The 23,647-nt window shown below is 42.0% G+C and overlaps 1 protein-coding gene across 1 annotated transcript; it reads left to right on the plus strand.

The window, feature by feature from the left end:
* The first annotated feature begins 18,280 nt into the window (after window positions 1-18,280).
* LOC120736235 (E3 SUMO-protein ligase ZBED1-like) lies at window positions 18,281-20,582 on the plus strand. Its single transcript, XM_040036226.1, has 2 exons — window positions 18,281-19,093; window positions 19,657-20,582. Exons 1-2 carry the CDS (start codon window positions 18,625-18,627, stop codon window positions 20,580-20,582), a joined length of 1,395 nt encoding a protein of 464 aa, XP_039892160.1. The 5' UTR covers window positions 18,281-18,624.
* The last annotated feature ends 3,065 nt before the right edge of the window (window positions 20,583-23,647 follow it).

The raw sequence follows: 23,647 nt of genomic DNA on the forward strand, positions 1-23,647 counted from the left end.
TCATTTAACTTAGAAGGAAGAAATGTCCTGCTGGTTAGGTGCATGTGCTCCCCTGTTATCTTTAACTAAGTGAGTTCACTTTGTGGCTGGGTGTTGTCTCAGTGTTCTCTCATCACAAACCTGTTTTATTTGACATTTCTCTTGTGCATGAGTTTAAAGCTGGTGCTCCACCCCGCCGCTGCTCTCTTCTCCTCCAGTGTCACAAGTCGTGCACAAGGCTCCATTCTATTCCTGAGATGTGACATTGGATAATGGCCAGAAAAGAGTTTTACAGATTGTGATTTTTCCTGAGTGAAGTGAAATGGACTGGCATTTATGTAGCACTTTTCTAGTTTTGCTGTTAACTCATGACACTTTTTCATATATATTCATTCAGCACTTTCATAAATGTAAGCGCTTTAGTCGACTTAAATTAGGAGCTCTGGCACATTTTGAATAACCTTTTAACCCTTTAAAACCGGTCAGAGCGGGCACGCTCCGTTTTGCGTAACTATTTTTAAATCCCGGTAGCACTGCAACCACGTAAGCTAGCGAAAAAATTGTTTTTGCATATGAAACCAGAGGAGTTGTACTTACATCTTATGCCATCAGCTTGTCCTAAGTCACAGTTTCCTTCCACATATAGCTTTGCAAAAACTGCATAAAAAGCACTTGCAGCAACAAAAACATAATATTCCAGAAACACGCTTTGCCGATCCGATCAGCTGTTTGTAACACTTCCTACGTCCATCAGCGCGAACTATCGCATGTCCGCCATGACCTGCCCGAAACCGGAAGTGATGTCATTTTCGCGGAAATGTAGTTTTTTACCATCAAGGCCTCATGAGCCTATACTTGTGTCTTTAAAAGTTATCTTTGACTTTATGACTTTCTGTGTCGTTTCTGGAATGCTTAGGACTCATATTGCACTGCTGGAAATAGTTTATTTTGATGCACATGCTGTTTTTTTGCAAATTTGGATTATATTATTTATTTTTTGTTTTTCCTGCAGTATATAAAAATTGGTGTATTTCAAAAATAAAACTATGAAGACACTTAAAATAAATTTCCTGTGGTGGGAAACTATTTTGTGCAACTTTTTTGTATTTACAGTTTTGAGGGATAAGCCTCTTAAATTTCTCTAACTAGAAATATATGTTAAAAAGACAAAAACGATTTTATATTTCGTTGTAGTTTATTGCACTTTTTTGCAATTTATGCAATTACTATGCACTTAATGCATACATATTATTAAAGTTTAGGCTATAATGGTTGTATTGATGTATATCAACTTGAAATGCTCCCAAAAATGGCACTACAGCACGTAAAAATATAATATAAGCTCTGGCGGACTTGGTTCTATGGTAGGTCTTAAAGGGTTAATTAAAACCCAGTTAAAAACACATGAACTCATATAGCCCCTCTGACACCCTGTGTGTTTCCACACATGAACACGCATACCCCCGAGCACACCTGAACGCGCATGCGCACACGCACGAAACCTGTCAAACAGGTTGTCAAACCGGTTTGGTTGGCCGCCACACTGCAGGTCTTAATGCTCAATTCCGATTTTTTTTATCAAATCCGATTTTTTTTTTTGTCTTCGTGTTCACACTACAAATAAAATGCGACAGCAAACGTGCTCTAGTGTGAACGCGCATGCGCAAAAGAAGACTTCACACACAACACGCTCTGCTTAGACCCAGAGCAAACAGTATTGTTTGACAGATGGCCGTTAATATAAAGACTTCGGACTTTACGTTTCCCAATTTTTGCTTTAAGTTATTTTGTTATTTACATAATAATGTAAATAACCTAATAATTATCCTTATTACTGTTTAAGAGAGGAGCGGTGCTTCAAAGGATAGTTGCAGATTTCTGTCAGAATCTGCAGATTATACAGTACAAATAAAATGTTCACGTTTCTCCAACGTTGTCTTCCCAACAGTTTCACTGACATCTACACGGGATGGCCAGGAAGCGTTCGCGATGTCTTCTCGGGCGCTTCTCTGGCGCCGATAATTGGCGTCTGTCTTGTGTCGGTGACGTAAAAGGAAGGATTTAATGCGACATGACCGTTCAAACAGCAGTCGCTTTCTAAAACATCGGATATGTATCGGATTCAGTACCACATACGAAAGTGACCCAGATCGGATTTGAAAATATCGGATTTGCGCCGTTCACACTGTCATAGCATGATCGGATATGGGTCGCATAGGGTCAAAAAAATCGGATTTGATCCGCTTTCTCCTGCAGTGTGAACGTAGCCAAAATACGTCCTTAAATGTCCTTTAAGTGGCAGAACAAATGAACAAACAGTTCCTCACTTACTTGAGATAAAATCAGCTCAGCTACTTTAAAAATAGCTTCTAACTGGTTCCTCCTTTAACAGGAAGGCTTCTCGGGGGTAAGGCCATCATGCAGTCCAGCAGCCTTTATGGTTCTTCTTTGATTCAACAGGAACTGTGAGGAGAAAATTGTTTAGAAGATAAAGAAACTCACAACTCAGATATCTATTTTTTACATGCGCATGGGCGGTCCCGGTCCGATCTGCCTTGCACTGGCTTGCACAACAGATGTGACACAGAAAAACTGCCCAGGGCTTTCAGAGTATTCTTTATTTATACTTCAAGCAAGTTTCCACAGCAGTAGGAGTGGCATGTATGGAACTGATCATATCTCCTTAAAAGGAGAGACCTTTAGCTTGTCCGTTGAAACAGGAGATAACTTGGTATGTATAGAAAACAAAACATTCCCTTATAAGGAGAGAAAGAGAGAGAGAGACCGTTAACTTGTCTGTTAACACAGGAAGTAGTATCGTATGTCACAGCATTCCTCTGCACATATGTTTTCACTCCCTTTCTCTGTGGTGGTTCCAATTCACAAGCTCTTCTTCCTTTAAATGAAGCTACAAATAAACATAATCACAAAACTCAAAAATCTTTCATCAGGAACTGATAGAAAAGCCTTTCAGTGCCTCCAGCCTCCTCTGAAAGACACAGGCATAAACACAAACATGAAGCTTAAAGCTGCCTTACCTTTTCTTCAATGGCCGCTCCAGATGGTTATGGTCCTCTGTCACATCCAAAGGCGTCTCTTGGATCCTGTTTTCTCCTGTCTGGTTCCTGTTGTGGGCTGAGGTGTCCATAACCCTGCTCGCCACTGTTTTTTGCATCTTGAGAGTCGTTGAATAAACCTTTTGAATTTGTACGCATTAACGTGGGCTACACAGACAACTTCTACTCAGGCTCCAGCTCCAACAAGGGTGGCTCTGATAAATGTGAGGTTTTAGTAAATAAAGAGTTCATTATAAACAATTTTTTTTTCTTCCAGTGGATTGGATCTCCTGTTTGTGACTGAGACACAGATGAGAGTGGGTGAGCCTAGCTTTATTTCTGAACTGTTACCCTCCGACTGCTCATTTCTTAATGCTCCAAGGAGATCAGGTAGACGAGGAGGAATATTGACTGTTTTTAAGAAAAGAACTTTCACTACAAACAACTCCATGTACTGGTTTCCCCTCCAGCGTTGAACTTCTCATATCTGACCTTTGACGCTCTCAACCGGTTGTGTGTGCAGTAATCTATCAGCGCCTAACTTTAACAAAGATTTTTAAATGACTTTTCATGTTTTGGGCTGAAATTGTACCGAAACAGGATCGGATTATAATAGTTGGTGATTTTAATATTCATGTCTGTTGCCCTGATGGACTGCTTGCTCAGGAGTTTTTAAATCTTATTCAGTGTTTTGACCTTGTACAGTTTGTAGAAGGCCCTACACACCAGCAGGAGCAGACTCTTGACCTGGTGTTATCATATGGTTTATCTGTTTTATATTTGGAAATGTGGGATTCAGTGTTCTCTCATCACAAACCTGTTTTATTTGACATTTCTCTTGTGCATGAGTTTAAAGCTCGCGCTCCACCCCGCCGCTGCTGTCTTCTCCTCCACTTTTATAAAGAAAATCTTTACCGATCCCGAGATTACTTATTGGGCCCACCCCAGATGAGCTGCTTTTGCAGTTCCAGGAAACCTGTACTCAGACCCTAAACACTGTGAACCCATTAAAAACCAGGCTCTCAAAATGTGTTCCTCAGCCCTGGTTAAATGAATCCACCCGAGCAGTCAGGCGTCAGTGTAGGAGAGCAGAGTGAAAGTGGAAGAAAGACAAATTGCAGGTTTCTTTGGAAATGTTAAAAGAATGTTGGAAATTTGATCAGAATACAGTGAAAATGAGAGAAACAGATATTTTTCTCACATCATTGTGTTAAATTGTCATAATCGCCGTGTTCTCTTTAACACTATCAGCTCTACTCTAAACAACCCTGAAGCCTCTGCTGACACATGTCATCAGTTCCTTTATTTCTTTGTAAACAAGGTCGAGTCTGTCAGGTCAGCAATAGTACTTCCTACAAATGACCCATCAGTGTTTATTCTCTGCTCAGCTGTTTTACATTCGTTTGAGCCTGTTTCATTCACAGTTCTTAATGAGCTGGTTAGACAAATGAAACCCTCTGATTCTCCTGCAGATGTCAGGGCTCGCAAAATCGCTAGCCCTAGTGATATTTCCAGTCGGGCTACCAAAATCTATCTCAGCCCTGCCCGTCGGGCTATCATAGGAAGTAAAAATATATGACAATGCCTTTGCTTTCTTTCGCAAATGTAGCTGAGTAATTAGCTGAGTCCTCATCAAAGAACAGTGCTCTTTAATGAATGCAGCACATAACTTTACATCGTAGAGGTAACAGGGAGACATATCGAGTTATCATATAGCCGTCTTAACTATATTCTAACTCTACAATTTCCCGACTGCACTTTCCTCTTATTTCACGACACCACCCTCTAGTGGTGCAATATGGTATAGTCAGACAGGACACAACATCACTCACTAGCTTACTCTTCAAACGTGGCACGTGAAATCTCCCGCAGCAAGCTTAAACGTGCTAGAGGTTGACTGCGCAGAGAATTTAAAAAAAAAATAAATCTCTGGCATGTGTAAAGACAGATGGATTTACACAGGTATTTTAGTTCAGCTGAGCCAAAAAAGACAGGTCAGGATGAAGAAGGGACAGGCAAAGAAAGGCCTACCACAAAGCGGAAAAGTTATGATAAATCAGATTATGAGGCAAAAAGAAAGCGCAGTTTTTTGGATTCATGGACAAAAGAATTTCTGTGGCTGGAATATGACAAGGTAAATAACATGATGTTCTGCCGGGTGTGTCGTGAGTTTCCCTCTATTGCTGAGTCGACAAGCGCCTTTGTTACTGGGACCAGTAATTTTAGGAAAGACCCCATCAGAACTCATGAGAAATCTCTGCATCACAAGAAATGCATTGGTGCTCAGTCTGCAGCATCTGTCCCAGAACAAACACCAATTGCAAAAACCATACTAAAAATAAACCAAGCACAACAAGAAGTCCTGAAAAAGCTGTTTAGAACTGCGTACTATGTTGCAAAGAGTGAACTACCACTGGCAAAATTTAGCAGTCTTTGCAAACTTCAGAAAGCAAATGGCCTAGATCTTGATTCCACTTAACTCAATGACCATGCTTGCAGAGAGTTTATTGGAGCAATAGCACAAACTTCAAGAGACCAGATTGAAAAGGAAATTCAAGAAAGCAGGTTCTTATCCATTCTTGCAGATGGCAGTACAGACACTGGTATAATAGAACAGGAGCTGGTTCACGTCAGGTATGTGAGGGATAATGGTGACATAGCCACATACATGATCAAATGTCAGCCAGTCAAGAGTGCAAATGCTGCAGGTATTTTAGAGGCTATTGATGAAGCAGTGAACACCATGGGTATCAGAGAGGACACATGGAAAAAGAAAGTAGTTTGTGCAAATTTTGATGGTGCTGCAGTGATGATGGGTGAGAAAACAGGAGTAGCTGGGAGACTGAAACAGAGGATACCCCACATCATAACAATCCACTGTGTGGCACACAAACTAGAGCTAGCCGTGCTGGATAGCGTGAAAGGCTGTGAGTACCTGGTGAAATTTGAAGATACACTGAAAACCATCTTTAAGATGTACTACTATTCCCCAAAGAAGCGAAGAGAGCTGACAGAAATAAGTGAACTGCTAAATGAGAAGCTGGCACATTTCAGTGGGCTGAAGAGCACACGGTGGCTTCTAAGCCGGCTGAGATGTCTAAAGGATGTGGAAAAAAATTACACTCCCACTGTTGTTCATATGGAGAACATGGCAGAAGGAAGTGATGTCAAAGCCGAGGATGCAGCCAAGGCTAAGGGGGTGGTGCAGGAGATGAAGACTGAGAAATTTGTTCGCTTCCTGCATTTCATGTTGGACTACAGTACCATCTTATCCAAGTGCTCTACTGATTTTCAGCATGAAAACCTAAACATCACACGAACAAATCAGTTAGTTGAGAGCACAACATCACGCTTACTCAGCCTAAAAACAAAACCAGGAGAATATCAGAAAACCTTGGACACAAAGTTCACAGCGAACCAGGATGGTAGCATTTGCTACTGTGGAACTCAGCTAACAAAAAGTCAGTGACCTGCTAGAAGAGGTGAGGGAACAGACAAAGACACCTTTGGTGCAGAGATCCAGAAGATTATTGACAACACAGTCAAGTACATGGACAACAGATTTAAAAATCTCCATGAAAAGCCTCTCTCTTGTTTCAAGGTTTTTGACCCTTCCACTCTTCCCTACCCCAGAGAAGAACTAGCAAATTATGGGGATGAAGAGGTGGATTATCTTGTCACACATTTTGCCTGTTTGCTAGATGCAGAAGAGGAAGAGAAAATTCCACAAGAATGGATGGATCTAAAAGTGTGGCTTGCAGAACGCCGGGGTCGCAAAGTAGATTGCTTGTACAGAGATCTCCTCTCTGAGAATCCAGAACACCTCTCTCATATCTTGTTGCTGGTGAAATTAATGTTGACACTTAGTCCATCGACAGCCATCTGTGAGAGAGGATTTTCTTGCATGAACCGAGTGAAGACAACACATCGTACCTCTCTACACCCTGAAACACTGAATGACTGCATGCAACTCTCCATTAATGGGGAAACAGTTGAATCTTTTTGCCCTGACAAGTCTATTCGTTTCTGGATGTTTTCTGGAAAAGGTTCAAGACACCTGGATCATAAAACCCCAACAAAAACAAAGAGCAGTGAAATAGAGGGCAATGCACAGGAAGAGAAAGCTGATGAAGGAGATGCTATGCCCTCAACGTCGAGTGGCATTTTCTCATCCGAGACTTCAGTGGAAATTTCAGATTCAGGATCTGACACAGATTAATTCATGTTCTACACAGTTCTAACAAGTTTACAGAAAATTCTGTTCAATTAGAACCAGATATTTGAGTTGATTGTAATGTTTACACAGTTGTTGTAATTTGTGTTTTAACAATTTTTTGATTGATGTTTTGTTTCCTTTATAATATTATACAATAAAAACAATCTTTTTTTATTCGGGCTACTCAAATTTATTTCGGGCTACCAAAAACTAAAGAGTACCTGCCCGAAGGGCTACCAGGGATTTTAAAATTTTGCGAGCCCTGGATGTTATCCCTGCATGGCTCTTTAAAGAGGTTTTTCCCTCGATTGGAACCTCAGTCCTTGCTGTTATAAATAGCAGTATGACTTCCAGTGTGGTTCGCGATGGTTTTAAACATGCAATTGTACATCCTTTATTACAAAAACCTTTCCTTGAACCCTCAGTTTGCTCAAATTGTAGACCGATCTCAAAACTCCCAGAACATAGTATTTACCCAATTCAATACAATTTTGATACTAATGGTATTATGGAGGTTTTTTAATCTAGTTTTAAACATTTACATTCCACTGAAACAGCACTCTCACAGGTTTTTAATGACATTCTTATAGAAAATGAAATGATTTTTGAACTAAAGTGGACGATAGAAGATTGAAAAATGCTGCCTGGTCTGATGGGTCTCAATTTCTGCAACACTCAGATTTTAGTGCCAGAATTTGTCTTAACCCTTTAGAGCCGGTCGGAGCGGACACGCTCTGTTTTGCGTAACTATTTTTAAATCCCGGTAGCACTGCAACCACGTAAGCTAGCGAAAAAATTGTTTTTGCATATGAAACCGGAGGAGTTGTACTTACATCTTATGCCATCAGCTTGTCCTAAGTCACAGTTTCCTTCCACATATAGCTTTGCAAAAACTGCATAAAAAGCACTTGCAGCAACAAAAACACAATATTCCAGAAACACGCTTTGCCGATCCGATCAGCTGTTCGTAACACTTCCTACGTCCATCAGCGTGAACTATCACATGACCGCATGACCTGCCCGAAACCGGAAGTGACGTCATTTTGCGGAAATGTAGTTTTTTTTTGTTTTTTTACCATCGTGGCCTTATGAGCCTATACTTGTGTTTTTAAAAGTTATCTTTGACTTTATGACTTTCTGTGTCGTTTCTGGGATGCTGAGGACTCATATTGCACTGCTGGAAATATGCATATGCTGCTTTTTTGCAAATTTGCATTATAATATTTATTTTCGTTTTTCCTGCAGTACATGAAAATTGGTGTATTTCAAAAATAAAACTACGAAGACACTTAAAATAAATTTCCTGTGGTGGGAAACTAGTTTGTGCAACTTTTTTGTATTTACAGTTTTGAGTGATAAGCCTCTTAAATTTCTCTAACTATAAATATATGTTAAAAAAACAAAAACGATTTTCAATTTTTTTTGTAGTTTATTGCACTTTTTTGCAATTTATGTAATTACTATGCACCCAATGCAGACATATTATTAAAGTTTGGGCTATAATGGTTGTATTGATGTATATCAACTTGAAATGCTCCCAAAAATGGCTCCACAGCATGTAAAAATATAATATAAGCTCTGGCGGACTTGGTTCTATGGTAGGTCTTAAAGGGTTAAACAACAAAAGCATGGATCCATCCTGCCTTGTATCAGGAAACGCTGATAAATTGAGCAAGTGAAACCACAACTTTAAAAGATTATTCTCCAAAATGAATCTTTTTGACAGCTTAAACAGAAAATCAGAAGTTTTCATACCTACAGCAAGTTTGATAAAAGATAAAAGATTTTAAAGATCTTATTTTTCAGGACAGATTTTTCATAAGCTGCAGGAACCCTGTTCAGTGTGAGTAGAGAACAGCCAAGTCTCCTCCTCTGATAAACCTCCATCTGTGCCACTGAAAACAGATCATCAGACTCTGACTGTAAACATGTTTCCATTTGTCACTTCAGTCTTTACTCTGAAATACAGGAAATGACATCATGGCTCAAAATCTTTGTCATTAAACTTTTTCTTTATTTAACATTTTTTAACATTATTATTTAACAACTTTATTTAACAAAATAAATTCAATAAAAACTTGAGAACAGGGAACTGATTTTTCATTGAACTGTTGAGAAAAAAAGAAGGAAAACACGGAACACAAACCCTGCAGAAGAACAGTTTACAAAGATTCAAATGGAACTACGGGAACATTTTCATTCATAGCTGCCTCATTAGATCTTTACAGCAGAGTCTATCTGAACTCTGTGGAGCCTGATCTCCAGGGTTTTAAGTTGGACCCTGAAACCAGAAGAGGATGTTTCTCTCTCTTCAGATTCACTCTGATCCTGTGATGGGAACGATTTCAGCCCTGCGTGATCGCGCTGATGTTTGCACAGAGCAGATAATGAAGTGAATGTTTTGGCACATTGGTAACAGTGAAACAGTTTATTAGTAACGTGGGATCGTTTGTGTGCAGAGTATGAACTGAGATTTTTGAAGCTCTTGTCACACTGCTCACAGCTGTAGTTTCCTTCCATGTGTGTACGTTCATGCTCGTTACAATTATCTGAACATGAGAAGCTTTTGTCACAGTGTCTGCACTTGTATGGTTTCTCTCCTGTGTGGACTCGTTTGTGTGTTTTAAGGTGACTTGCAGTGGTGAAGGATGACCCACACTGATCACAGAGGTGCTTTTTGACATCACTGTGAAAGAGTTTGTGTCGTTTTAAGTCACCTGATGTGGGGAAGCTTCTCCCACATTCTTTGCAGTATTTCAGTTTGTCTCCAGTGTGTTTACGTTGATGTATTTTTAGGCCGGCTTGCTGACTGAAAGTTTTTCCACAGATGTCACAACGAAAGTCTTTCCCACCACCACAGCGATGACAAGGTTGAGAAGTGGATCCATCTGTTTCGCTCTGCTTCTAAACAAAGACACAAAGACAGTGTAAGTCAGTCCTTCAACACTTTTATCCTGAACGTCGCCTGAAATAAAGAGCATCTCTGCGGACGTCCAATTATATTTAATTGTTTCAATTAACACACTCAGTTTACTGGGCTACCATAACTACAATACTACCACCATAATACTACTACAAAATATCGTATTGCAATACGATATTTTGTGATTTATCACATATTTTTTTCTACTGCAGATTTTGTCCATAAAGGTAAACTTTATCAATATTCATTTTATCTAATAATAAAGTCTCACACTCAGTCTTTCTCTCATGTCAGTCAGTTTTATTGCTGACAAAGTGAACGGTTTGTATAACAGTCTAGTAACTAACTTAACTGAACGTAAATATCTGGTACAATTATAGCTTAAAACAAAATATAATTTTACATTAAATAAAAAAGGTTTAAATTTAAATAAAATAAAACATTTCTTAAATTAAAATAAGTAAACTGTCCTGTTTGTTGCTGCCCTAAAAAGTTAAACACATTTGGACAGTGAAGCAATGTCAGCATTCTTGCTCAGAAAAAGGAGCTGATCAACATGCTCTGAAGTCAGAGTGCTCCGTTTTGCTGTGATGATGTCTCCAGCGGTTGAGAAGACTCTTTCAGCCGAGACACTAGTACCTGGGATACAAAGGTATCTTTTTGCCAGCGTGGCCAGGAAAGGATAGACTTCCTCATGGGATTTCCACCAGCTTAGTGGGTCTTCTGTGAGTGCAAGTGACATGACCTCCTGGTATCTTTTCACCTCCTCCTCAGCTGTGGCAGATAATGATTTTGGTGGGGCTCCAACATCACCATAAGTCTGACCAAGCAAGTCTGTTAACCCACAAGACTTCCTCATCTTGGCTGGTATGAGAGGGGGTCTGGGATTTTGTTCAGTCTTGTCAGGTTTCTCATGATGTTCATGGGCTGCTGCCTCTTTTCTTCCTGTAGAAAACCCACACACATACAGAGAGAGGGAGAAAATAAATATTTCATATCTTTTAGTATGCAGTAATATGTTAGCAAATTATAATTAATGTATTTAATTGTTAAATAGAATATTACCAATATGACAAAAATATCACCGATCTACTAATATTGTACGTAAGTTATTTAAATTATAACACCAGAATGTTTGCTTACCTGAAGGGTTATAGCCTCAGCAACCACTCTTGCATAGGTTTCCTGTCTTTCCTCCAGTGACAGGAACGGCAGGGTTTTAAAGCGTGGGTCGAGAGCTGATGCTGTGTAGAGGGTGTTCCTCTCGACTGTGCTGGCATATCTCTTCTTAAGATCTTGACTGATACTTTGCTTGATGTTTCTGACCAGCGCTGTGTCACCAGTCTTGTCTTGGGTGTCGTGCAACAGCTGTGCTAGCAGCGGTGCTACGAGAGACAGAGTAGGATTCTTTTCCTCAGACATCACAGTAGTCGTGACTTGCATTGACTTCAAGGCCCGGACAATTTCTTCAGTGTTCCCAATATCCGTCTCGTTTAGAGTAAAGATATCTGTGCTACTCTTTCTGACTTCAGGAGACCGCAGCGCTGCACAAATCGCAGGTTGTTGTTCAAGGAAACGCTGGAGCATGTCATAAGCACTGTTCCATCTTGTGCAGACGTCGGTCTTGAGCTTGTGAGTCGGGAGCTGTAATATTTTCTGTTTTTGCTCCAGAGCGTGGTTTGCCACTGTGCTTCTATTGAAAAACCCAGTTATGCGCCGCACTCTCCCCAAGACCCTGGCTACTGCAGGCAGGTTTAAGGCTCGTTGTGATGCCAGATTAAGCGTATGGGCGAAACACTTCACATGCAGGTATCCCGCTAGCTGAGTGGCAATTGTCATATTAGAAGCATTGTCGGTGACAACCACCAGATTTTTGTCGGCAATCCCCCATTCCTGTGCTGCATTTTGCAGGAGATTTGCAATGTTCGCTCCGGTGTGACTTTCATGTAATGTTCGAGTTTGGAGAACGTAAGACAGCAGTTGCCAGTCCGCTGTGAGATAATGAGCTGTTATAGTCACATATGAATCCACAGCCCACGAGGTCCATGCGTCGCAAGTTAATGCAACCCTTTCTGCTGTGCTCAAACTTTCCTCAACTTTACGCTTCACATCTATGTAGAGATTGGGTACGGCTGTGTCCACGAAAAAACGTCGTGATGGTATCACATACCTGGGTTCCAGCGTCTTGATCATGTAAGAAAAGCCCTCGTTTTCCACAATGTTGTAAGGATGCAGGTCTTTGCAGATGAAGTACGTGATAGATTGTGTTATTTTCTTAGCTCGCTCTGAATTGGGAGATAGCTTTGCTAAGCTAAGAGTGTCCAGCGTTGGTTGATTTTTCAGTGGAGCTGATTCAGAGCTAGCTTTCCCGTCCGCGGTTAATGCTATTTTTGGATGGTGCCGTGTAAGATCGGCCCTCATGTTCGTAGTATTCCCAGAGCTTTATTTTCATACGACACACCTTGCAAATCCTGTGTGTCATATCCATCTCATTTGTTCCATCCTTGTTAGTGCTGGGCGATATATCGATTTTTAAAAAAAATATCGATATATTTTTATACAAGACATAAGCTGTGACAATATCGTTTATATCGATATAGTCTATGTTGCGTTATAATTACACTTGTGGAGCCGCTATTTTGCCTCTCTCTCGTCTGGGTTTGTTTGCCCCGCCTCTCACCCTCACTGAACACAAACCCCCTCCCCCATCGCTACACGTCCAGTTGGCAACAAGATGGACACAGGAGCTAGCGAAGAGGAGCTCGTCGGAAAAAAGAAATCCAATGGCTCAATTATTTGGAGATGGTTCGGGTTCAAAGTGTCAGATGAGCAGCAGAATACAGGGAGTGCAGAATTATTAGGCAAATGAGTATTTTGTCCACATCATCCTCTTCATGCATGTTGTCTTACTCCAAGCTGTATAGGCTCGAAAGCCTATTACCAATTAAGCATATTAGGTGATGTGCATCTCTGTAATGAGAAGGGGTGTGGTCTAATGACATCAACACCCTATATCAGGTGTGCATAATTATTAGGCAACTTCCTTTCCTTTGGCAAAACGGGTCAAAAGAAGGACTTGACAGGCTCAGAAAAGTTAAAAATAGTGAGATATCTTGCAGAGGGATGCAGCAGTCTCAAAATTGCAAAGCTTCTGAAGCGTGATCATCGAACAATCAAGCGTTTCATTCAAAATAGTCAACAGGGTCGCAAGAAGCGTGTGGAAAAACCAAGGCGCAAAATAACTGCCCATGAACTGAGAAAAGTCAAGCGTGCAGCTGCCAAGATGCCACTTGCCACCAGTTTGGCCATATTTCAGAGCTGCGACATCACTGGAGTGCCCAAAAGCACAAGGTGTGCAATACTCAGAGACATGGCCAAGGTAAGAAAGGCTGAAAGACGACCACCACTGAACAAGACACACAAGCTGAAACGTCAAGACTGGGCCAAGAAATATCTCAAGACTGGTTTTTCTAAGGTTTTATGGACTGATGAAATGAGAGTGAGTCTTGATGGGCCAGATGGATGGGCCCGTGGCTGGATTGGTAAAGGGCAGAGAGCTCCAGTCCGACTCAGATGCCAGCAAGGTGGAGGTGGAGTACTGGTCCATCATCAAATGTGAGATTTACAAGGAGGGAAAACAGTACACCTCTCTGAACAGTGTCTGGGAGGCTGTGGTTGCTGCTGCACGCAATGTTGATGGTGAACAGATCAAAACACTGACAGAATCCATGGATGGCAGGCTTTTGAGTGTCCTTGCAAAGAAAGGTGGCTATATTGGTCGCTGATTTGTTTTTGTTTTGTTTTTGAATGTCAGAAATGTATATTTGTGAATGTGGAGTTGTTATATTGGTTTCACTGGTAAAAATAAATAATTGAAATGGGTATATTTTTGTTTTTGTTTTTTGTTTTTTTGTTTTGTTTTGTTTTTTGCCTGTCCCATTTGGTTCTTTAGCCATCAGAATTGTTGTCTGAAGACCAACAAGGATACCCAATGGATTTACTTTGCCAAATGGATCATCGTGGCATTGCCGTATTGGTCCATTTGATCGACCTTTGTTTTTATTATTTATTATATTTTATTTTCAGATGTTACAGACGGGACAGACATGAGTGAGGGATAGGAAAGGGAGAGAGAAAGAGGAAGGAAAAGAAAAACAGAAGGGGAGAGGGACAGTGAGAAAGGGGGGGAGAAAAAAAATCTCCTGGATCACCTGTTGAGAGAAGAAGAATAGAAAACGAGCAAAAAAAAACCAAAAAACCAAAGCAACATACTAAACACAACACCATCGCATTAATCTAGCTAAGTGTAAACAGCAGTAAATACTAAATATTCGATGTTGTTGTGCAGCACGCAGGACAGACAGCGCACAATGTGCTTTGAAGTAGCAGCCAAGAAAGGTGTAATTTAAGTCTACGAGCAGTGAACATCCGTGTGCATACCTGTGTGGATCAGCGCGCTTGTATTCAAATGGTTTCCACATGTAATGGTCTGCAAGATGATGTAGCGAGCCATAGCCCCGTCCCCCAGGGCATGAAGCAGGCATGGAGGAGATCCAGGCCCCAGACATCCAGAGGCCTCAGAGTGCGAGAGCCCAAGGAGGACCACCGGAGGGGCATCTGTGCCACCCTCATGGGAAGGGCTGAGGATCCCCAGACGAGGCGTCACCCAGTAGCCACCAAGCAGAAGCTAGAGGGGGCTGCACCGGCGTGCCCGCCGGCTCTGCCGGCAGCCAGCTGTGCCAGAGTGAACCGAGCTGCAGGCCCAGAGGCCGGAGGCCCGAGGGCCCCCCGCACCCCGGAGGAGGCCTGACCGAGCAACAGGCGCCAGGCCCCGCCAGGTAGCCAGTACATACTTGAGTGCCCAGCCCCGGACACCAAGAACCACCAATGCACCGACCCCTGAGGGCATCAGTCACCGGCAGGGAGTGTGGTGAGGGGAGATAGGCCTTGGAGGGCCTGGGAGTTCCCAGGGAGGTGGAGTCTAAGACCCGACCTGACATATAGACACAGACAAACAGGCACACACAGACACAAACATGCATTCCCACCCTCATGCACACATATACAAACACTCAGCACTCACCCAACGTAAGGAACTCAGACCCAAGAGATGTTACCCTTCCCCCCGGGGTGGAGGCAAGCAGACCGTCCCAGGCTCCGCAGCAGCAGGGAGGCCAATCGTTTGAGTACACAGACCGTCCACTGGACGCCGTTAACGTGCCCACCCTCAAGGCCCTATATATATGTGTGTGTTATGAGAGTGTAAGTAATGTGGATGTCTAAGTTGTGAGATAAAATTGAGGCACAGGTGGCCAGAAGGGGACGGGGGGGGGGAGAATGTCTCCCCTGCACCCTCGTGACACACCCGCACCCCAAGGCCCTACCTGTGTGGGTGAGTGTGGTGGGACGGGGGGGGGGGATGTCTCCCCTGCACCCTCGTGACACACCCGCACCCCAAGGCCCTACCTGTGTGGGTGAGTGTGGTGGAGCGGGAAGAGGGAGGTAGCCGGGGATGGGGAGGAAAAGGAGGGAGGGGAGGATGCCCCTCCCTAGGGCCAGCTCCCCCGCTGACCCCAGTAGGCACCCCCGTCCTCTGGTACCCACCAAGGCAAGGGAGCCCAGGTCCATCCAGACCGGGCCTACGGTAGCACTGCCAAGCCCCACAGGACCCGGGGCAGCCCACCCTACCCCATCGCAGAGGAAACTGTACCCACCCCAACATTCAATCGTCTCCCAGACTACACAAGACAACAGACACCCAGGTTAGGTTTATTCTCCACCTCTCCTATGTCTCTCCCCCACCTGCAACGGAACAACCTCCCCGCCAGTTGAAGAGCCCCCCAGTTAGGCCGATGCACAAGAGGCCCCCTGCGTCAGGGCTGAGCCCCCGTGCACCCACCCGCTCACAACCTCGGTGACACACCGACGAGGACCGAAGCCCCCAAGGCCCAGCCAGAGCCCCAGCACGGAGGCGAAGCACCCCCGAACCCCAAACCCCCACGCCTGCCCCGGATCCACTCAAGGGCAGCCAGGCCACCAGGCCAGTGACCTACGTCCACCAGTACAGACCATCCTCCAGCCCCGCTGCACGCAGCCACGAGGAGAACAACCTCTAAGAGTGACCAGAGCCACTAACCAGGTTATGAACACAACCCCCGGGTTAAGTCCTCCAGGGATAACGTCTCTAGGGGTCCTCCAGGCACCCTAAGCCCGTCCCAACTCCATATCAACCACAGTAGCTAAGGCGGGACCAAACCACGACCCCCTACCCCCGCTAGGTGATGGAGCCAATCAAAGGAGCCCAGAGGGATTGATCTAATGTGGTGGCAGAGGCTATATCGAGACTAATGTGATCTATTAGAAGGTTTCTATATTGGCTAGAATTAAGATTTTTATTTTTCCAGTTCATGAGGACCGTTTTCTTGGCGATGCATAGGGCAGTAAAAACCATGTGGACTGTATTAGTTTCTGTAGTGACCTCATCCAGTTTTCCCAACAAGCATACTAAAGGGGAGGTTGGAATTTTACATTTCAGACACTTTGATAAGTCTTCACATATCTCGTGCCAAAACTTCTGCACTGGTGGACAGAACCAAAGAGCGTGAATGTAATTGTCTGGTGTATTGCCTTGACAGTGTGAGCAGTTGTTGGAAGATGTAAAGCCCATCTTGAACATCCGATGACCTGTATAGCGCACTCTATGTAGTATTTTGTATTGTATTAATTGCAGACTGGGATTTTTAATCAATTTAAAGGTTTTTAAGCATACCTGAGACCAGAAGTTTTGGTCTAAGCTGACTGATAAATCTGCTTCCCACTTTGCAATAGGAAGGGATATTAATTCATCTAATTTAGAAAGTGTTCTGTATATATTAGATAATAATTTGGGGGATTTAAGAGTAAGGAAATGTGCCGCACTTGGTGGTGTTTGTAATTCAACTTGACTGAGGTTAAATTTCTTTTTTACTATGGATTTAATTTGTTGATATTCTAAAAATCTTTTCATGTTGATCCCATATTGTGCAACTAGTCTGTCAAATGGAATAAATTCTGTTCCCTCTAATATATGTTCTAAGTATTTAATTCCTTTACAACTCCATTCTGGGAAATTAATCATATTATTGTTTTGTAATATGTCAGGGTTATTCCAGATAGGTGTACGTTTGCATGGGATTAATGAAGACTCCGTTATTTTTAGAAACTCCCACCATGCTGTCAGAGAAAAGCTGATGTTGATACTTTTAAAGCATTCATGTCTTTTGATGTTTGAGCTAATAAATGGTAGGTCTGAAATCTCTAGATCCTTGCATAGTGCCTGTTCAACATCTAGCCAGGGCTCATCTAAGAAGGTATGTTTTAACCATTCTGAGATGAACTGAAGCCTGTTGGCTAAGAAGTATTGGTGAAAATTAGGCAGATCTAATCCTCCTCTATCCTTGGTTCTTTGTAGCGTTTTTAAGCTGATACGCGGGGGTTTATCTTTCCAAAGGAATTTGGAAATATATGAATCCAGAGATCTTAACCAATCTTGTGATGGTTTGTTAGGGATCATCAAAAATAAGTAATTTATTTCTGGCAAGATCATCATTTTTATAGTGGCGACCCTTCCCATGAGTGATATGGGTAAAGATTTCCATCTAGTCAGATTGCCTTCTACTTTCTTTAGAAGTGGGATGTGGTTTAATTTAGTTAAGTCTGAAAGCTTAGGAGAAACATTAATACCTAAATATTTAATATTTCCGGATTGTAGTGGGGCAGAGGAAGAATTATGGAAGGAGCAGTTAATGGGGAGAACTGTAGATTTTGGTCAGTTAATTGAATAATCTGAAACTCTTGAAAACCAGTTTATTAGAGTAATTACCTCAGAGAGGTTGGTTTGTGTGTTTTGCAGAAAAAGCAACACATCATCCGCATAGAGACTGATTTTATGTTCTATGTTCTTACATTTTACATATTTGTTTTTTGTTAAGTTGCCTAATAATTATGCACAGTAATAGTCACCTGCACACACAGATATCCCCCTAAAATAGCTAAAACTACAAACAAACTAAAAACTACTTCCAAAAACATTCAGCTTTGATATTAATGAGTTTTTTGGGTTCATTGAGAACATGGTTGTTGTTCAATAATAAAATTATTCCTCAAAAATACAACTTGCCTAATAATTCTGCACTCCCTGTAATGTATTCTGTAGAGAATGTCGAAAAAGCGTCGCAACGAAAGGTTTGAGCACCACTAATCTTTTCCACCATTTACAACTGCGCCATAAAGTGCAGTATGAAGAGTGTGTGAAATTGCGTGCTGTAGCCCAGACCGCAAAGTCTTCCGAGGTTCCTGCCGTGAAACAGACCACCTTACAACACTCATATACTCGTGCTGTGCCATATGATACAAAAAGTGAGAAGTGGGGGGAAATTACTAAAGCAGTGGCCTATCATATTGCTAAAGACATGGTCCCCATCTCAACTGTGGAACAAGAGGGCTTTATACAGCTGCTAAAAACTCTTGACCGAAGATACCAGTTACCTAGCCGGAAATACTTCACCAGAGAAGCACTGCCAAAAATGTATACTGAAGTTAGACAGAGTCTCGCTGCCCAGCTCACCAAAGTGTCTCACTTCGCACTGACAACCGACATGTGGTCCAGCAGGACGTGCGAGCCATATATGAGTGTGACTATACATTTCATGGAAGACTGGGAACTGAAAACTGCCTGTCTCCAGACCAGCTACTTTCCTCAAGACCACACCGGAGAGCGTATAGCTGAAGCCCTGCAGGATGTGCTCAAAACCTGGAAGCTCAACCCGACGGGACTGGTTGCTATAACAGCTGACAACGGGGCTAATATTGTCAAGGCGGTTCAACTGAACAAGTGGCCGAGGATCCAGTGTTTTGGTCACAGGCTTCATCTGGCCATTGGTAAGTGCAATACTGAATTTGTTGATTTGAAAAAAAAAAACGCTAATAAATGAAAAGTGTATAGAGTCTCTTGTAGAGCTAAACATGCCTATGGACCACAAGACAAATATTTTTATAAGTCATAGCCAGCATATACATCTATCACTTAGAAATCGAAAGTTAGTTGAATAAATAAATAAACTATCCCTATTAAATCCAATAAACGTATTGGGGTGTATTTGTCTTTGTATTAGATTGAGTTGTGACACTAAATGAGGACCACAGCTGGGACAAGACAGGGATACATTTTTAAATACATAGTGAGATTAAAAGGTGTTTAAAAAAAACAAAAAAAAACAAAAAAAAACATGTTCTAATCATTTGGTGATCTGGTGATTTTACCAAGATAGTTTAACTAGAACCATTTCTAGGTTATACAATACACGACACATTTTGCAAATATTGTTAAGTCTTATGCATCCCATTCTATACAACTGAGATGGATGTTAATTTGCCTTTGAGTGATTTGCATCTTAACATAACAATTAAAGTGATTTTAAAAGTTTGTATTTTGTGTGTCACAGGACATGCTATGGATGATGCTCACATTACCCGGGCTATTTCTCTGTGTAAGAAAGTCGTCAGCAGCTTCTCCTACAGCTGGAGGAAGAGAAGAGAGCTGGCTGAAGTGCAAATACAGCTGGGTCTTCCAAGTCACCAGCTACTCACAGAGGCAACAACTCGCTGGGGATCAAGGCTTCTCATGATAGAGAGAGTTCTGGAGCAGCAAAGAGCACTTTCTAAAGTCCTCTCTGTCGACATGAAAACCAGACCTCTAGTCCCTACTTGGCAGGGCATAGAGGTCCTGGATGCAGTTCAGAAAGCTCTCAAACCCTGTCAGGACTTCACTGATGCACTTTCAGGAGAGAAGTATGTGACACTGTCCTATGTCAGACCTGTGCTACACCTGTTTAACACTAGTCTCCTGGCACCTGGAGAGGAGGATAGTGAGCTGTGTAAATCCATCAAGACCCGCATTGTGGATTACCTCAACAATAAATATGCAGATCCATCCACCAGTGACCTGTTGGACATGGCTTCTTTTGTGGATCCACGGTTCAGGGCGAAATACATCCCTAGTGAGAAGATTAATGCACTAAAACATAAACTCATCTTGGAGGCAGAGTCTCTGCTCAGCTATCAGGGTACGTGTTTGTCTGAGCTGACTGATCCAGCCGTGCCTGAGTCTGCAGACCGAGAAGAAGCAGCAGTAGGACACACAGCTAAAAAAAAGAGATCACTGGCAAGCTTCTTCCAGCACAGCACAGCCACCAACACTGGTTTCACAAAAAGGGAAGCAATCGAATATTCTAGCTACCTGTTGTCAGTTTGTGTAGAGAGTGATGCTGACCCTCTCAAATGGTGGGAACATGAAGTTGCTTTTCCAGCACTGAGCCTCCTGGCCAAGAAATATCTTTGTGCGCCAGCTACCAGCTCCGAACATTATTAGCAAACAAAATATCGTGATACTACGCAGTATCGATTTTTTTTCCCCCCACCCCTAGTACCCACATAGGCAAGGCAAGGCAAATGTATTTGTATAGCACAATTCAACAACAAGGTGATTCAAAGTGCTTTACAGAGACATTAGAAACAAAAACAAATAAAAAGCATGATTTAAAATTGATTAAAACAAGCAAACAAACAAACTAACTAAACACACACATTTCACACCTGTTCGCGCGACCTGTTCGACCCTTATCGTAAGGGGAGCTACCAGTCCTTCTGTGGACGAGCTACTTTCTATTTTAAATTCCCTGAATTTAAAATACTCTCTAGACCCAGTCTAGACCCAGTTGGGGAGCTACCCAGAGCTCTAATCCCACACCTGTTCGCGCGATCTGAACCCTTATCGTAAGGGGAGCTACCAGTCCTTCTGTGGACGAGCTACTTTCTATTTTAAATTCCCTGAATTTAAAATACTCTCTAGACCCAGTCTAGACCCAGTTGGGGAGCTACCCAGAGCTCTAATCCCACACCTGTTCGCGCGATCTGAACCCTTATCGTAAGGGGAGCTACCAGTCCTTCTATGGACGAGCTACTTTCTATTTTAAATTCCCTGAATTTAAAATACTCTCTAGACCCAGTCTAGACCCAGCTGGGGAGCTACCCAGAGCTCTAATCCCACTTAACAAACAAACAAACAAACAAAACAGTATATAAAATCAAAACAGATAAAATCAGAACAGTAGATAAAATCAGTAGTTAATGTAAGTTTTGAAATTTAAGCTTAACTAATTAACAAACAAACAAAACAGTATATAAAATCAAAACAGATAAAATCAGAAATAGATAAGATCAGTAGTTAGTGTAAGTTTTGAAATTTAAGCTTAAAAGTGTGGATTTGGTGCTTTATTCAAATGCAGCTGAGAATAGGTGAGTCTTCAACCTGGATTTAAATAAACTGAGTGTTTCAGCTGATCTGAGGCTTTCTGGGAGTTTGTTCCAGATATAAGGAGCATAAAAGCTGAATGCAGCTTCTCCGTGTCTGGTTCTGACTCTGGGAACTGATAAAAGACTGGATCCAGATGACCTGAGGGATCTGGAAGGTTCATACTGGGTTAGGAGGTCACTGATGTATTTTGGTCCTAAACCATTCAGAGCTTTATAGGCCAGCATCAGAACTTTAAAGTATATCCTCTGACGGACAGGCAGCCAGTGTAAAGACCTCAGAGCTGGACTGATGTGGTCCACTTTTTTGGTCTTAGTGAGGACTCGAGCAGCAGAGTTCTGAATGAGCTGTAGTTGTCTGACTGATTTTTTAGGTAGACCTGTAAAGATGCTGTTACAGTAATCAAGCCTGCTAAAAATGAATGCATGGACTAGTTTTTCCAGGTCCTGTTGAGACATCAGATCTTTTATCCTTGAAATATTCTTGAGGTGATAGTAAGCTGATTTTGTTATTGTCTTAATGTGTTTAGGTCTGCATCCATCACTACACCCAAATTTCTCGCCTGGTTTGTGGTTTTTAGATGTATAGATTGAAGTTCTCTGGTGACCTGTAATTGTTTTTCTTTGGCGCCAAAGACTATTACTTCAGTTTTGTTTTTGTTTAGTTAGAGAAAATTGTGGCACAACCAGTCATTAATTTCCTCAATGCATTTACCAAGAGCCTGTACAGGGCCTCGGTCTCCTGGTGACATTGTGATATATATTTGTGTGTCATCTGCATAGCTGTGGTAGTTTATTTTGTTGTTCTTTATAATCTGTGCCAGTGGGAGCATGTAAATGTTAAACAGAGGGGGTCCCAAGATGGAACATAGTGCTAAACTACTGTAACACTGCAATAATACTAATTTAATACTGCATTAAAAACACTGTAATTGTGCAGTTATAACACTCAGCTGACTGGGACACAAAAAAACACTATTACCCCCAATGACACTGCAATTATAACATTAAATGGTAGGGGTGCAACGATACACAAAATTCACAGGTTCGGTTCGGTTCGATACTTTGGTGTCACGGTTCGATATTTTTTCGATACAAAAAAATGTTCATGCATTTTTAATTTGTCATTTATTAAAATTATAAATATATATTTTAACTCAAAAGTACAGTTTTTAAATTTAACCCTAACCCTTGTGCGTGTTTTTTATTTTGACAGCGAATGCACACCTGCGGACCACTTATGTGCACCCCTGGTTATTTAGCTCATCATATTGCAGCCACAGAAATTCTTTTGTCCATGAAACCATAAAGCTGCACTTTCTTTTTGCCTTATAGTCTGATTTGTCATAACTTCTCCGTTTTATGGTAAGCTTTTCTTTGGCTGTCACTTCTTCACCCTGACCTGTCTTATTTGGCTCAGCAGAACTGAAATGCTTTTACACATGCACTCACATAAGCTCAGCGATTCTCTGAGCGATCAACCTCTCACATGTTTAAGCTTGCTGCGGGAGATTTCACTTGTCATGTTTGCATAGTAAGCTAACGATTAATAAGACGATGTCAGAGGAATTGGTGCACAAATTATCATCACTCACCAATCAGTACTGTCCGAGCGATTGCAAAGTGAAAGCAAAAAAACAAGCGCAAATTCAAACGCGACTTCAATATGTCACATATTGACAGTGGCTCACCGATGCCAATGACATAATTACCCAGCTACATTTCTGAAAGAATGCAAAAGCATTGACATATATTTTTCCTACAATAGCCCGACGGGCAGGGAAGAGATAGATTTTGGTAGCCCGACTGAAAAAATCGCTAGCTCCGGGACGTCGGGCTAGCGATATTGCAAGCCCTGTATCTGATTGAGGAATCACTCATCTTTGGAAAAGAGAGTTTATTACAGAGAAATGGCTCTTTCCAAAATAAAAGCTATACTATCCGCTTCTTCTGGGCTATATTCTCAGCAGCATAAGGAGAATCATGTGCTAACAGCTGTCTAAATGACTCTGCTAAAGTTAGTAGCATGCTTGCTTTTTTTTGTCTGCTTCCACTTGTCTTTGCACTAGGATGATGTCGGCGTAAATGTGCAGTCATATTCGTTGTGTTCCCATTAGTGCTTTC

The sequence above is a fragment of the Simochromis diagramma genome, unplaced genomic scaffold (assembly GCF_900408965.1).
Source record: "Simochromis diagramma unplaced genomic scaffold, fSimDia1.1 OVJJ01000271.1, whole genome shotgun sequence".
In the NCBI taxonomy this organism is placed as follows: Eukaryota; Metazoa; Chordata; class Actinopteri; order Cichliformes; family Cichlidae; genus Simochromis; species Simochromis diagramma.